Raw genomic sequence first — 15,945 nt, 5'->3', positions numbered from 1 at the left:
GCGCTCCGCCGCGCTTCCCCCCGCCGCTCCCGCGTCCCCCCGGCCGCCTCCCCCGCTCTGCCCCGCCGGGCCGGCGCCGCCGGGGCGGGCGCACCCACCCGCACCTTCCGGGGCCGCTCCGCCCGGCCGGGCCCTGCCCGCTCCGCCCGCCGAGGGCTATAGATCTCTGCACGCCGCTCGCCCACCCCGCCGCTCGCCATGGCCCGCGGGAAGGCCAAGGACGGTGACGGCAACTGGAAGAAATTCATCTGGAACTCGGAGAAGAAGGAGCTGCTGGGCCGCACCGGGGGCAGCTGGTGTGAGTGCGGGGCCGGGGGGCGGCGATGCGGCGGGCGCTGCAGCACGGCCCCGGCGCTCCGCCTCCGCCGGCTGCGGCGGGGCTGCGGCCGGGGCGGGGGGGGGCTGGGGATGGGGCGTCCCCGCGGGGCGAGGGAGGCAGGGACGGGATCCCCGTGCCCTCTCCCTTCGGTGTCCGCTGGGGCCCCCCGGGGGCCGGCGAGCGCTGCCCCCCGAATGGGGCTCCAGGTGGGTCCGGGGGTGAGGCGGGGTCGGGCCGACCTTGTCGAGGGCGCCTTGTCCTTGGGTCTCCTTCCTTTCCCGGTGGCTGGCCCGGCCCGGGAGCATCGCCGTCGGGGGACCCTGACCTCCCAGCCCTCATCTGCCTTAGACCTCACAGAGGCCTTTTTCTTTTTTTCTATTTTCTCTGGATAAATGAAACTAAGCTTAGAGTTTTACTCCTCTGAGAAAGAGCGATTGACTTTTAATATCTCCGCAAGAAGGAAATGGCTCTATGTGCATTCCTCATAAGTGCTCATGATGTATTCATTGGGTGCTGTATAAATAGCAAATAGACAGTCTTCCAGTTGCTGCCAACCACAGCTGGTGTTGCCACCCTTGCGATGTTGAATTCAGCTCCTATTGTAATGGATCGGCCGGAGGTGCCACATCCAGAGCCGGCCGCTCTGGCAGGCGGACTAGAGCAGGCTTCTGCTGTATCTTTACGTGAGCAGAATGGGGTTGTGGGGGTGCGCATGGAGAGGTATTTTCTGCTCCTGAGGCACCAGGCAACTGCGCAGTGCTTCAAACGCGGAGGCTGAACCAGGTCCTTCTCCCAGAGTGCCCGTACCTATCTGCCTAGGACTGATTTCCATTTGCTGAGTCGATCTGCAGGCTGGTGATCAGATTCTTCTGTTATAAGCCTACCTGTTGCAAGAAGCTTTTTCGTTCAACCCTGTGGTGCTTGATTTCTAGACCCACTGCATATTTTCTGAGACCTTGGAGTGGTTTTGACCTTTAAGGTGTCTTTGGCGTTTAGAGCATCCTGGCTGGGAACCTGATTAAATAAGCTACCTCCCAGCGTTTGCCTTTTGATGTTACAAAACTCAAAGGCATTACGCTGCAGACAACAGCATTAGTGTTTGGTTTGTTACAACAGCACCTCCTATGACCGTGCTCTGGAAAAAATTTCCACACGTCCCTGACGTCACGGCCATTTGCTTTACGCTGCCTGGATACCAAAGAGTGCTTTAACTCCTGGAGCACCACGTTACTGCACCCAGCTCTGCCCTCCAGCCCTGGCTGCCTCCGGTGCACATGAGGAAGGACAAGAGGATGGAGTGCCTTTCTGACAGTGTCCCTGAGCCTCTGTTCCTCTGGGTGGCCCTCCTGCTTGCCTGTCTTTCATAGACTTAAAGTGACCAGAACTGCCAGCTTTCATGTGAGGCTTCTCCAATGGTGTAGCGCTTTTTTTATGATGGGGCTGGAGAGTGAGGAGGAATACTTCCACCCACTACTTACTCCCTTTCCCTGGTAGCTCATCACTTCAAGTCCTTCAAATAAACGACCTCTGTTTTGTTTGCGATTAGGCGAGGACAGTCCGAGATCAAGCAGACCCGCTCTCCAGTTCTCTTTGGCCTCTGCTTGTCCCTGCAGCCTGATGAGCAATACAGTTGCTTGGCATGGGCTGGCCTACCCTTGTAGGTGGCCTGGTGGTGTGTAGTACGGCATGTTACCCTGCAGTTAATCAGTTCAGATAATCCTTGTATACTGCTAACTGATACCCAGAGCTGGGCTGCATCTCCAGGCTCTTCTCTGTTCTTCCCACTCCCCCCACAAGATTATTCTAGGCATTCCCTTTAGACTGAAACTGCATTCAATCTTTCATTGTTATGTAATTCACTCTTTAATTGGAATGAGCAGTGCCAGAGTGCCTTTGTAGGTACACAAGGCTGGTAAATGTGCAGTATTTTGGCACCTTAAGAGTACTTTCCTATATTTGAGATGGAGTACTGGAGCTAGTTGGCCTGAATTCTTTTCCCATTGTCTTTTTTTTTTTTTTTTGGAGGTGATGGCCTGAATTACTAGAAGAGATCAGGCTGTACAATTGCTTGTAAACCTGAATGAAACACTTACTGTTACTGCTCCTGGAAATAGCTTTGAGCCCCAGAGCTGTGTGGAATGAGTATCCTTCAAGCACACCCATGCTTGCTGTGGGGCACTTGGATCGCTGACAGTGTCAAGTGTGAGGGCCTGTGGTAGTAGTGCTGGGTCAGCCAAGGGATCCTTGAAAGTCTGGGGGAATGTGATTTATTAGTCTTTATATTTTATAAGCCCAAACCCTGATTCTTGGATTTCTAGGTTTTCAGGGGCCCATGTTTCCCCACCACCAAACAACTGGAGTGCTTTACATTTACTGTCTGCATCAGGGCATAATCTCACTGTTAAATAGATGTCTTTGCAACATCTGACTTCTGTGTGCTGGGCTCTTCCTTGCAAGTGGCAAAGGGTAGAAGTACTGTCCTGAAATGTGACTGCTGTTAGGGTTTGGCTTGATTCCTCTTTGTTTTCTCTTGCAGTTAAGATCCTCCTCTTCTATGTCATCTTCTACGGTTGCCTGGCAGGTATATTCATCGGGACCATCCAAGTGATGTTGCTCACTGTCAGTGAATTTGAGCCTAAATACCAGGATCGAGTGGCACCTCCAGGTAACTAAATAGGAGGCCCGTGTTTGACTTTGTGCAAGCTGTTTTGGGAAGGCGGGGTTGGTTACTCACCTCAAGGAGGAGGATGAAATAAGTGTGTCGTTGCTGCAACACATATTTGTAGGGGGTGGGTATGTTCTCAGCTTTCTGTGTTAACAGTACTGGGGCTTGAAGACAATCCTGCTAGAATTAAACATTGCATCACATGAAAAATGTCTCCTTTCTGAGAGGAGCTTAAACCTGGTTCACTTTTCCCTTCCTCTAAGCTGAAGTGATGGGGTAAGGCTAAAAGGCTTCACTTCTGGGAACAGGCAGTATGAGGAGGATGGGTTCAGTTTTTATTTCTGCAGAGCCACTCTGTTCACATGGGTAAGCGAAGGGATGAAGATAAAATGTTGGCTCTATCTGTGGAAGTGGCGTGCACAAGGAGAAAGGGGACAGTGCAAGTTCTGGGAGCGCTCATGGAATTACATTATCCAACACCAAAGTACCCCATGCTCTAGAGCACTGTGGCACTCGCTAGTGGGAATTGCAACTGACTGGCGTGGGAGGTGAAGGGAGGGGGTGGCTCTGGTCATTGCTGATATGTGACCTGTCCTCACAGACAGAATAAATCTCTGCTCAAAGTGATGCCTGAGCAGTGTCTGTGGCCAGCCAGCCTTGGGTAGGGCAGAAGGAGCAGTGGCCCCTGCCGCAGGTTCGTGCTCCGCCTGCCCGGGCTGTGCTGCGCTATCCGATCCCCGCCGCAGCCAGCGGCGGCTGGAGCACGGGGGGGGGAGCTGCGCAACTGCTGCTTTCCCACATTACAGATGACCTTGAGGCTGCCTGGCACTGGGCACCCTAACGATCTGTCTCCAGTTGCTCTGTAAAACAGTTCAGAAGCTTTTAATAACAGCGGTATTTAAGTGACAATTGTGAGGCTGATGCCTTGTAGCTACACAAGTTGGCCCTGGTGCTGCACTGTGTCTTGCAGCCCCACTGTCTGCAGTGCTGTGCTGTGATTCCCTGCCCTAAACACAGGGAACGTTGCTGTCACCAAAAGGTGTTAGAGCTCAGCTAAGTCATCTTTTGCAGATAACTGCTTTTCTATCAGCATGCTATAAAGACAGAACAGAGGCTGGAAGTGCTGTGTTAGTGTGTTGCACTTCTTCATGTACCACCACCATGGCTGGGGTAAATGCTGTGTAAAGCACTAAAAGCTGCTCTTTTAGTCTCTGCAGTGGACCCTGACATTTGCAGGAAAGACTGTCACTGATACTGCCCAGAGCCATTGGCTGCATCTGAAAAGCCAACATGGCTAATGCTGGGGTAGTTGTTACTCAGTAATGTGTTTTTCCCCTTCATGAAATAATTAGTGAAGGAGCACACGGATCTGAGGTCTCACCCAGATAGCCATGCTGTTCAGCCAGATGTCGCATAATTACCCATTCTAGGTAAACTGTTTGCTTTCTGTGAAATAGCCATTTACAATACCAATTTCAAAGCAAATCTGGTAAAACTTCTGTGAAAGATTTCACCCTGCACAAGATTTTTATTCCTATCTTAACTGCATACTGCACCAGTTTTTCTAGGGCTTCTTTTTGTTTCAACAAAGAAAAGGAATTGATTTTCAAGACACTCTTGTATACAGTGTGTGCTGCAGAAATCAAAATGGAGGAACAATGAAAAGGTTGTGAGGAGTCTTTTGTAATGAGCTTTCAGGACATGTACTGAAATCAAGAGGAACGAAATCCCAGTCCTTAAATGTGTGACGGTGGGGAGCCAGTAAACAAGGGTTTTGAACCAAGCTGCAATGGTACATGCATAAAACTTCAAAGAAATAATTAGTAAATAGCACAGAGTCCTTTGCAGAGCATCACTTGACAGCTCTTCCTACAGTTGTGCATAAGCTGGTGTGGGGCATGGCGGAGGCTGGCACTTAATATCCAGTACATTCCTTGTCCCGTAGCAGGGCAGCTGTGAAACTGCAGGTCCAAAATAGCCCTTTAAGGCAGGCTTTCAGAGACACTGACAAGTAGTGAGTGGCTGCACTGCTTTTGGGGGGTCAGCAGCCCCTGTATTCCCCGACTGTGCAGGATTCTCCCCAGTGCTGCAAGCACAGCTGCTGTTCTGTCAACGAACACATGCATGGTGACCATCAAACTTGAACTTTCTGTGATGTGAGACACCTGCAGATGATGAACTATATAAAATAGGATGTTGTGCAATTCTAATTCCTGGTTCTTGTGAGAAAATTTGTGAGCCAAATGAGTATATTAGCAGCTTGATAAACTCCTGGATTTTCTAGGGAGCCAGAAAAGCTGGTTTTATTCTTGTTCTAGTGCTCTGCCCTTCTTGGGCAAGTCACTGTTGTGTCTGCCCAGAATGTTTTGAGAAAGGGAAAACTAGACTTGCCTTCAGGATTTGCAAGAGAAAATGCTGTAGGGGCTGCTATAATATAATTCTTGTTCTGAAATACAACAGCTTTCATAACAGCAACAGAACCTACAGGGTGTTGTATTGAGTTATTGACACGGGTATAACATTGAAAGCCATAAAGTGCTATTTTTGTAGCCAAGTGTCATTAATATGGTAATTGGTTTCTGCATTGAACACAACAGGAATGTTATACAGGGCTTCAGGGCAAGCTGAGTATTGTACCTTTCCATTATGCTATTTTTTTCTTTCTTTTGTCTTGTGGTGGGGGAAGGAACAGTGCAGTTCACCTGCCTGTCCAGTCCTGCCATTGCGCCAGCCCCAGCTCCACGTGTGCTGCAGGCTCGGACTCTGCTTTGAACACAGAGGGCTCACCCTGCTAATAGTGAAGGATGAGCTTATTGCCTCTTAAAAAAATCCCTAAAAAATAATCCTTCATTCTCCCCTCCCCACCCCAACACAAATTGGGCTGTGCATCCTGCCATCTTGTGGTGTGCATCCCGTGGAACAGCATCCCGTCATGGGCTGGTGGAGGGGACAGAGCTCGCTGCTGCCCGAGGCCAAAGCTTTGTAAGTGGTGGCTGGAAGGAAGAATCCCTGCTCAAGCCAGGGGATTTCAGGTGTCCCTGCTTCAAGCACTGCTGGGCAGTGAGTGTGTCATGGAAAATGCTGCTTTGGTGTGTGTTCCTCACTTGGCTTATTTAGCTTGGACAGCAGCAGCAAGGTGGCAGGGAGGCTTCAAAGGGGTTGTGCTGCCTCCTGTGAAGCTGCACTTCTTTGCTTCTGTCTCTCATTTCAGCAGCACCTGTGCTTAGGAAAAATCTCAGTCTCAAGCTCCAGGATGTTACTGCCAAGCAGGTTTTGCTGCATTTGTGGAAGACTTGCACCTGCTTTTTGCACTTTGGGGATGAGGCTGACTGGAAGCTTGGAAGGACATTGTTTGATATGGTGGCTTTTAAAATCTATCCTCACTAAGTGAGCTGGGGGAGGGTGCAGTGATTACTCAATTTGTCATCTGTGTCATCCCAGGAGTGCTCAGACTCATTTGGAACCAAGATTACATTGTACTTGGAAATGAGCATGGTGTGATGGAGCAAGAGTGGTTACTACAGCCCTCTACAATTGTTCCTAATAACAAGCCTGACTTCCCAATTTTAGTTTCTTCCTCTTTACCCTCAGGACACTTCTGAAGTCTTGTTATTGCAGCTTAGAATGATAAAATGTATGTGGAAAATTTGTTTTTTAAATGATCTTGAATAAACAGGATTTTAATCTGCAGCGGCATTTTGGAAGTGGAACTATAGCTGAAAAATCGCCCCAAATGACTTTACATGGGGTTTTTGGTGTTTGATATCCTTGTATAGTCACAGCCATCAGAAGGTGGTGTCCATTACCAACTCAAGGCATTGCTCATCATTTATATGGACAATGCCAGCCAAGTGAAGATGAGAGTCTTATTTCCTAGCAAGGCACTCTTAAGTGCCAGTTGCAGCAATTTTCTAATTTGTCAGTATTTTAGCAATAAGTTACGTGATTCTTTCCTATGGCAAGAACAGCATCACCACGTGACACCCTAGTGCATTTCTGTCATCATAGCATGAGATGCAGAGCTGTGTCATACAGATCATAGTCTGAGGATAGGGAGAGAGTTGTTAGACTCCTGGCTATGAAAGCACTTGTGGGTTTGTTTCTTTCCCCCCCCCTAGGACTTGCTTATTAATGGCTTCCTCATGTGCTTGGAGCCCCTAAAGTCTTCGTTCATGCCAGCCACACACTTTCTTGGCTGTCTAGCAATACATGGCAGATAGTACTGGAAGGGCTCAGCTTTTTAACGTTTTTTCTTGTCCCTGCTTGCTTAAGTTCCCTAGTGGGGGTGAGAGAATGTTCCAGAAAGCTTAGTGTTTTGCAGAGGTTACCTTCTGCCATCATACAACGTGCTTGGTTTTTCACACAAGATTGCTTAAGCTTTCAGTGATAGTGCTGCTCTGCTAACAGCATTGCAGCTTTTAGTTTGGCTATGGGATGTACAGAAAGAAATGATACATCAGTGCTTAGGTCTTTGCATCCAGTCAGTTGCAGGCATCTGAGAATGGAGGTTGTGGTAGAAGCCTGTAACACATTTTTAAAATTAGGATAAAGTCATTTTTCATGGCAAGCCTTTTATATTCATGAAGATTTTCTTTTCTGCTTTGTAAGTGGGAAGATTGATCTCCACTTTGCTCCGATCCTAAACAATGCAAGCACTTGTGTGCCAAAGCCTGGTCTAGTCTGGTTCATCCAACCACTTGGAAATGCTCCCAGTTTGGCAGAAAACAGCACAGGCTACCTGGCAGGAACAGTGGTTCCCTTGTGCTGGCCACTGGAACAGCTGCTTGGTGGTGCTGGCTGGGCTTCATGGCAGTTCTGTGGGGATGTGCAAGACAGAGATGCTTTGGGATGGGAGTCTGTTCACCAGCTACTTGTCTGATGGGCAGAAGGTTGGCTTTGGACTGTAGCTATCAGTGGCCAGGCTCTCCTAAAGAGAGAACAGGGATCTTCTACTGCGTGGCTTTTACAAACCACAGGGTGTCTATTGCTGACCTTCACTTCACCTTTGCCAGGCCTGTGTAGGTGCCCTATGTGTTACCTTGGCCAAAACAAGAAACAGAGATGGGGAGGTCCTGAGCAAAACTAACAGCTTCACTTGCCTGACTGGAACTTAACAAGCCTGGCCATGTTTTCATGATTTTTTTCTTTTTTTTGTACTTATACACTTGAATGACATGCCTGTAACTTGAACTCTGGAAAAGGCAGACCCAGGAGAGGACCCAAGGCCTGGCCTGGCTCTGCTGCAATTCCAGACAGCCACTTCAGGTGACTGAGTCTGTTGCTTCCCAGCTGAGTGGTAACATGAGAAGGGCTTGGCAGGATGGATTGAAGGGATTGAAGTCCCTTACTAAAATTGAAACTGGCGTATTTATTCTATATATAACTGTTTGTGAAGCAAGAAAATGAGTAGCTGCTCAAAAAGAGGTTGAAAGTCACTGACTTTGGAGGGTAGGATGTCATTCTGCTAGAGAAATAGTAAATTGCTTCTAAACTTGTAAACTCAACCTGATCCATTTGTACCAGAGGGATTTTTGAGCAGTTAAAGCTGCTTCATGGAATAAAACTTGCTGAACTTCTTGCAATCTTTGGTGACCAGGAGCTGTGTTTAGGGGAACAAAGCTAATCTTTATCCTAGGTTACAAATTCCAAGTTAGCGGGTAGTGGAAGGGGGGGTGGGGGGAGCAGTGAGTTGGCTTGAGGAGGGACTGAGCAGAAGCACTCAAGTGGCTTTGGAAAAATTGCTGGAGTCACAAGCTCTTGTGGGTTGGGGCCAGCGGGCTAAGCTGCCTGAGTTTTGCACCAGAGGAGCTTCTTGGCAACAGGCCTGTTCTGAAAGCTGTCAGAGCAAATGCTGGTCCCCTGCTCCTTTCCTTGATCCTGCTGAAATGAAGATGACAAACTGAACTGAAGTCAAGACCTCAATAATTACAGTGGCTGCCACAAAAGCAGCATGAACTTGGTTCCCATTACTTAAATTAAAGTGTTAGCCATGCATCAATACTTTCAATTAAAATGTGACCTAAACATTGCATAGGAGCAACTCTTTCCACGTTCCACAATGAAGAGCAAAGGAGTTGGTGCTTTTCATCATCTATGTAGGCATTTCTTGTTTATAGTCCCTTCGCTTCTCCTTGCATTATCATTATGGTCTAAATCTGAACCGGTTAGCACAGCCCAGAATCTGGACAGTCTTTTAAACAACTCTCCTGTGTGGTGGCATTTCCTACTCACATCCTTGGTGATGAGCTGCTGATAAGAGAGCTCAGAAGATGAGGTTTGCAGTCAGAAATACCCACTTAGGCAGTGAAAAGAGCGGAGGCAGCGCTCAGGCAGCTGAATTTACTGAGGGAGAAAATGTCTCCTGTCCCACATCCCACAAGGGAGACACGCTAAGGCCATGTGGATTCCAGCTGGTGGAGTGTGACCAGACTTGGGGAACCTCTCTTGTCTTTTACTGCAGGAGTTCACGAGTGGACAGGTGTGCTGTATCCTAAACACAGTGTTTGCAGACACTGAAGACAGCCTGTTAGGGAGACTCATGTTCTGCGTGGTTGGTCTCACAGCTTCCCTTCTGTCCTTGAGGAGGAAGCAGAAGTGCACAGTGGACCTGTGGTTAGCTGTTTTTCTTGAAGGAAACCTTGACCTGTAGCCTCACTTCTCCATTTTGTGATTTTTGTCTTTTTGCCTGATGCAAACACTGTGATAAATATTTAAGACTGTTGTTGGAAAGAGGAGAACCTCTCCTCCAGTGAGCTTAAGCTGTTTTGTCAAAGTTCGTAAGTCTGAAAAATAGAGATGATTATTATTATTAGGAGTTACGTTCTTGGTATTGCCTGGAGGCTGTGCAGCTCTGAGGCGCACTTAATGTTTTCTTCCTGATTTTGCTTTTCTTAGGACTGACTCAAGTCCCCCAGGTTCAAAAGACAGAAATTTCCTTTACTGCTTCTGAACCCAGAAGTTACGAACCCTATGTGAGGAACCTTGATAATTTCTTAAGGGACTACAGCGCTGAGCAGCAAACTGAAAACATCGTGTTTCAGGACTGTGGAGGTAAGTCTCGATTGCTTCCTACAGCTGAGGGCTCTGAATGATGCCTCTGTCAGGTCCACCAGAAGCTGAGGGTGAGCAGTTGTGGTCTTGGTCTTCAGCAGTTCCAGCAGCATGCTGGTAAACTGGCAGGCTCTGGTTTCAGTCATATGGCTGCTCATTAATTTCTTTTGGGCAGATCACACTGGGCCATACTTAGCTTATTGTAGAGGTTAAATGGTTGGGAACTCCTACATTTCACTTGGAGAACATTGCAGCTGACTCTGAAGCTCGTGGCACTGACCCTTATCCTCTCTGAAAAGACCCATGGGGGTTTTACTGATGACTTTGCTAAAGCCAGTGTTGGTCCTCTTCATGCCATGCAGTCAAACATCTGGGAGGTGTTAACCTTTAACAGGTTATTTGCAGTCATGTCAATGAGACTCTCACCTCAGAATACGTCTGTATCAAACCTGAGGGGTATGTGCTTGTAAAAGTTGCCCAGAAAAAAATTAGTCTCTGAGCCAGATGATTCTGGAAGAAATCTGTTATAAAACAAAATCCCATAAAACTTGCTGGTCTGGGAGCAGCCCTGTGGAGGGTTGGCTGGGCCTAGGTCTGTGGAGTGCCTTAACTGCCCTGGTGGGGGGGGAAATCCCAACTGCCCAGGCAAGTGTAAGTGTTGCTGTTCCTGCCACACATCAGATCCCATTGCACATGGCTGTCTTTTCCTTCCCCCACCATGACAGACACACCTACTGAATACAAAGAGAGAGGACCATATAATGATGCCCAGGGCCAGAAGAAGGTCTGCAAATTCAAACGTGAATGGCTGGAAAACTGTTCTGGATTAAATGATCCCACCTATGGGTACAAGGATGGCAAACCATGCATCCTTGTCAAGCTCAACAGAATTATTGGCTTCAAACCTCAGGCAAGTATCTCTTCCCTTTCTAGCAGAAGCTACTGATCAGGAGGAGGGGTTGGCTGCAGATTTGCTGTGCCTGCTTTTTGGTCTCTGGAAAGAGATCAGTATTAACCCTTTCTGCAGAGGATAAATTGTGAGACAATTTGAGTAATTTGCTTTAAAAATGCCTTTAATTGAAAAGCAGTGAAAGTTGTGCACTGCAAGTTGGCAACAAGTAGCAGTGACTCTCACAGTGCAACCTCCTGGTTATTTATCTGGTAACTTCTGAGCCTGCTAATGGAGTTGCTATAAAGGGGCATTTTCTTCAAATGATAAATTCAATTTTAAATTCCTGGATGCTTCCATGGGACCATCCCAGACCAACTCTGTCTTTAGTACCATCAGCACATTTTGTTATGCCCTGATCCACTCCATTCTTTTCCTCAGGCAGTGTAGACTTGTCTGCTTTGCTAAAACTGCCTAATTAAATGAAGTGCTAATATTAAATACCACAGTGAAACACAGGCTCTCTAAAGAGTAAACTACATTTGAAAGTCAGGCACAGCTGCCTGAAAGAAGAAGAAAGGTAAGGAGCTCTTTAGTTAATTTACTGTAGTTTCCCAAAGGCTGTAGGATATCTCTGCCAGCTGGTTGCTCTGTGCTTCACCTGAAGGCAAGTTTGCACTAATGCAGAAGGGTGTTAATCTGGACATTCATGGCTTTTCCTTCTGGTTTTTTCCCCAGCACATTTAAATGCTAAAAATTTCTTTTGAGAATTCAGTGGCAAAACACATGCTGTTGAATAAGGTGGTGTGCAAAACTTGCCACTCCATCTTCTGGATGGAAAACAAATGGTGCAAATGGTGTTCTACACCACCTTCACCTCCATCTGTCAGGGCACTCGAAGATGGGCAATGGTGCTGTCTAATGAGTCCTGAGGAATGTTTTTCTTCAAAGGGAGCCTGTCCTGTGCTAAAAGATATGAGTTGAATTTTGGTTTATTGGAACATTTTAGCAGAATGTACTGTGGTGGCTGTGGGATGACATGAGATGTGCATATTTGATGACTGGGAAAGAGAAGGGTTTTGTGTCACTCTTTTTTCTTTGCCATGGAGCTCTGGAGAGCTCCAGGCTGCATTAGACAACATTGTCTAGCCATGGGATGACTTTCTATGTTTCATTTAGAAACTAGGTATCCATGGCAGTTACTTATTTTCATCATTCCACACTCCAGCAGAGACCCCATAGTTCTTGCACTCAGAAAAGTGTTTGTAAAGCAGATCTGAAACTGCAATGTTGTCAAGCAATACTGCTGCACTTTAAAAGATCAAAGACCAACTAGGTTAATAGTTGGACTATCAGAGTTGGTGCTCACACCTTTCCCTGACACACCCAGAGCTTTTGTCCTTCCTTGTCAGTGGTGCTGAAGTTCAGCAATATCAGGGTGAGACTGCCACACTTTGCTCTTTCCTGTGCATTTCCAGTCCTGACTGCACACACCTGGCAGGCAGGTGGCAAATCCTGCACCACAGTGCATTTCTTCCTGCCACTGCCTGAGCTTGCATAAACAAGCCCCACTAGCTATAGACACTCTGCCATGAAATGCTTTCCCCAGGGACACCATGGGGTTAAACCCAGCCTGGCCTGCTTGTATCCACAGCAGGTGAAGCTGTAAGAACAGCCAGTGGTTCTGCTTGGGCTAAGTTCCCCCGTTTCCAGTTGTGTTTTGCTACTTGTCTGTCCCAAGAACCACTGAGAGCTGTTGCCTCTGGAGCTGTGCTTAGAAGGGATTCCAGTTAATGGTGTTTGTTTGGTACTGTTGATCTTTGTTGCTGCAGAGGTGCTCCAGTCTGCAGAGCAGTGTCCAGTGTGTAACATCCCCTTGTTTTGGATTTCTTCTAGGCTCCAGTAAATGAAAGCCTCCCTCCTGAGGTTATGGCAAAATACAACCCAAATCTCATCCCTGTCCACTGTGTTGCCAAGGTAAGTTGAAACACAAGAGAGTGGAGTTGGGAAGTTGCAGGGGCTGACTAAGCCTTTGTCCAAGTGTAGTTACCCCCCTGCCCGCCTTTCCATAGACAAATGGGGTGGTTCTTACTTGGACATCTCCCCCTCAGGAACAGAAGTTTCTCAAAGCCTCATTAATGGAGGAGTTAGTGCTGCCCTCACAATGTGGAGTAAAAGCAGCACAAGACAGTTAAAGGTATCTTCAAAAGTAACCATTTTGTTTCCAAGTGCTGTGCTGGAGCTGAAAAAAGGCCTCCAGGAAGATACTTGGCACGTGTGAAGTGGCTGAGAAACAGCAAAGTTTTTGTAGCCAAAGCCAGTGCATTTGTACCACAGGAGGCTCTGGTGGTTTCTAAATGTGTAAAGTGGCTGAGGCTTTAAATTTAGCAAAGCCTTTTTCCGGGCTGTTGTGTGTGTGCTGATCAGGCAGTGCTGACACTGAACCACTGGACACTCATGTGCTGTCATGGTGGGGACCAGCGCTGACGAAAGGAGAGGACACGGTCTTGCTGCAAATCAGCTGCTGATACAGCCAAGGGCTGCCAAAGGCAGAGTTGGCGTGGTTGTCACTGGTTGTGCTTCCCTTTCCCCTGTGCAGCGAGATGAAGATGCAGACAAAGTCGGCACAGTGGAGTACTATGGGATGGGCGGCTACCCCGGCTTTGGGCTGCAGTACTACCCCTACTACGGGAAGCTGCTGCAGCCGCGGTACCTGCAGCCGCTGGTGGCCGTGCAGTTCACCAACCTGACCTACGACATGGAGGTGCGCGTGGAGTGCAGGGCCTACGGGCAGAACATCGTCTACAGCGACAAGGACCGCTTCCAGGGACGCTTTGATATTAAATTTGACATAAAAAGCAGCTGATCGTAAGCACAACTCTCTTCCTCCCCCCTCCTCCTCCTCCTCCTAGCCATTTAAAAAGGTTAAAAAAAAAAAAAAAAGAACAAAAAAGAAAACCTACTAGTCTTGAACAAACTGTCATACGTATGGGACCTACACGTAATCTATATGCTTTACACTAGCTTTCTGCATTTACTAGGTTAGAATGTAAACAAAGTGTAGCAATAGCGACAAATATTTATTCTACTGTAAATGACAAAAGAAAACAAAATTGAGCCTTGGGACATGCCCATTTTTACTGTAAATTATGATTCCATAACTGACTTGTAGTAAGCAGTGTTTCTGGCCCCTAAGTATTGCTGCCTTGTGTATTTTATTTAGTGTACAGTACTATAGGTGCATACTCTGGTCATTTTTCAAGCCATGTATTGTATCTGTTTTCTACTTCTTGTGAGCAAAGACTTTTGCTGTCCAAGGTGTAAATACTCAATGGGACTAGAACTGGCATGAAACTTCTCATTATTTTGTTCCTTTTCAAAGAAAGGCCCACCTGTGAGACGATATTTAACAGCACTCCATAAGGCTTCTGGCTTTTCTGTGGTGTTAGGGTATTTTATTTGGAGGGGTGGCAGGGAAACTAACTTAAGTGAAGTTAAAGAGAATAGGTGATTGTGTACTGTGCTTTGTAGCGAATGCTGTCTCTCTCTCCCCCTCTTCCCTTATCCTCCAGTATGTTGTGTGAGAGACTCGGTCAGACTATCACTCTCCTCAGTGATAGGCATAACTCTTTGCTTTGTATATTTTCTTTTTCTTTTTTGTTTTTTTTTTTCCTGCTGAAGGCATCGCACACTGTGGTGCTAATGTCTTTATTGAATGTTTTAGCCATTTTCATGGTGGAAGAATTTTATATTTATGCAGTTGTACAATTTTATTTTTTTCTGCAAGAAAGTGTAATGTATGAAATAAACCAAAGTCACATGTTTGAAAATAAATCTTTATTTTAAACTTTATAAAAGCAATGCAGTACCCCATAAAATGGTGTTAAATGTTGTCTGAAGTGCAAAACTCTATGTTCTAACATGTAATAATAGCCAGGAGTACAGTGCTCTTGTTGATCTTGTATTTCAGTCAGGTTGAAACATTGGACAAATAAATGAATGAACACACAGTTCTGTGTGCGTGTCTGTTGCAGTGGGTGAGGATGGAGCTTGTTAGTTGTCCAGAATCTTGAAGAAGTACTGCACCTATTTCAAACAGAAAATGCATCTTTATCATTCCCAGACAGCCTCAGCACAAGGGAATAGTTGAACATGTGAAACACTGAGCTGTTACACATCAGCGCTGGTGTCTGTCAGTTACTTGTTTCCCCCTCTCCCTACCCAGGATGAAGAGGCTGCTGTGGCACAATGTGCCTGTGCCTATGCCCCTCGGGATCCCAAAAAGTCTCTTCCCCATTACTGCACACATACTCCACCTCTGGAGACACAGGCTCTGTGTTCCGGACATAACACAACAGATAGAACTGTTGAACCGCGGCGCAGGTTAAAGCTTCCAGCAGCCAGAAGGGAGGCTGCACACTGAAGCCATGGGAGTTTCAGGGCAGCTGCTTGCTCTTTGTTGCTGGTGGGCTGGTGGCCAGGGCTGAGGACAGGCTGTGCCAGCTGGGGCTGCTCAGATGTGACAAAATGCGGCAGCTGGCTTTGTGCAGGAGTCAGGCTCACTTTGTGCTGCATGACGCAGATTACCAGGGAGAATTTCTCCATGTAAAGTGACAAAACAGGACTATCCTAGAGCAAGGGGCTTGATAAAGACTTCCCTACTGGAACACACAATCCTGGAAATGCAAGATGCTTAAACTTTTTGCCATCTGCTAGAAGGAAAAGTACGGTTACGGTACGCTGTGGTGCTTAGTGCACCCACTTAGCTGTTCCATGTTGGTCCCAAGGAGCAGCTGCCAGCAGAAATCGCACCTTCAGCTCTTTCTTTTGCTGCTGTATGTTTACAGCAAGGATTTAACAAGCTCTGATGAAAGCCTGAAATACTCCCTGACGGAAGCTTCACCTGCAGAAAGAACTACAGGAAAACTGAGCCATTAGACTCCCAGCACTTGATGGGTTCCTACTGCTACCATTTTGGGTAGGGAGTGGGGGATGTTGTTGCATGGCTCAACGTTTGGTACA

General features: G+C 47.2%; 2 protein-coding genes across 2 annotated transcripts in view; one reads left to right on the top strand and one right to left on the bottom strand.

Annotated features, from left to right (window-relative positions):
* The first annotated feature begins 74 nt into the window (after positions 1-74).
* ATP1B1 (ATPase Na+/K+ transporting subunit beta 1) lies at positions 75-14,933 on the top strand. Its single transcript, XM_048293990.1, has 6 exons — positions 75-298; positions 2,856-2,984; positions 9,879-10,034; positions 10,760-10,944; positions 12,820-12,900; positions 13,523-14,933. The coding sequence occupies exons 1-6, from the start codon at positions 199-201 to the stop codon at positions 13,787-13,789; spliced, it is 918 nt and encodes a 305-aa protein (XP_048149947.1). The 5' UTR covers positions 75-198; the 3' UTR covers positions 13,790-14,933.
* Positions 14,566-15,945, bottom strand: part of NME7 (NME/NM23 family member 7) — a 90,526-nt gene continuing 89,146 nt past the window's right edge. The window contains exon 12 of the mRNA XM_048293988.1: positions 14,566-15,009. Coding sequence (XP_048149945.1) covers positions 14,977-15,009 — 33 coding nt within the window. The 3' untranslated portion in view covers positions 14,566-14,976. The remainder of the gene's footprint in view (positions 15,010-15,945) is intronic.

This window comes from Corvus hawaiiensis, chromosome 2, assembly GCF_020740725.1.
Source record: "Corvus hawaiiensis isolate bCorHaw1 chromosome 2, bCorHaw1.pri.cur, whole genome shotgun sequence".
In the NCBI taxonomy this organism is placed as follows: Eukaryota; Metazoa; Chordata; class Aves; order Passeriformes; family Corvidae; genus Corvus; species Corvus hawaiiensis.
This window is presented reverse-complemented; position numbering and strand designations above follow the sequence as displayed.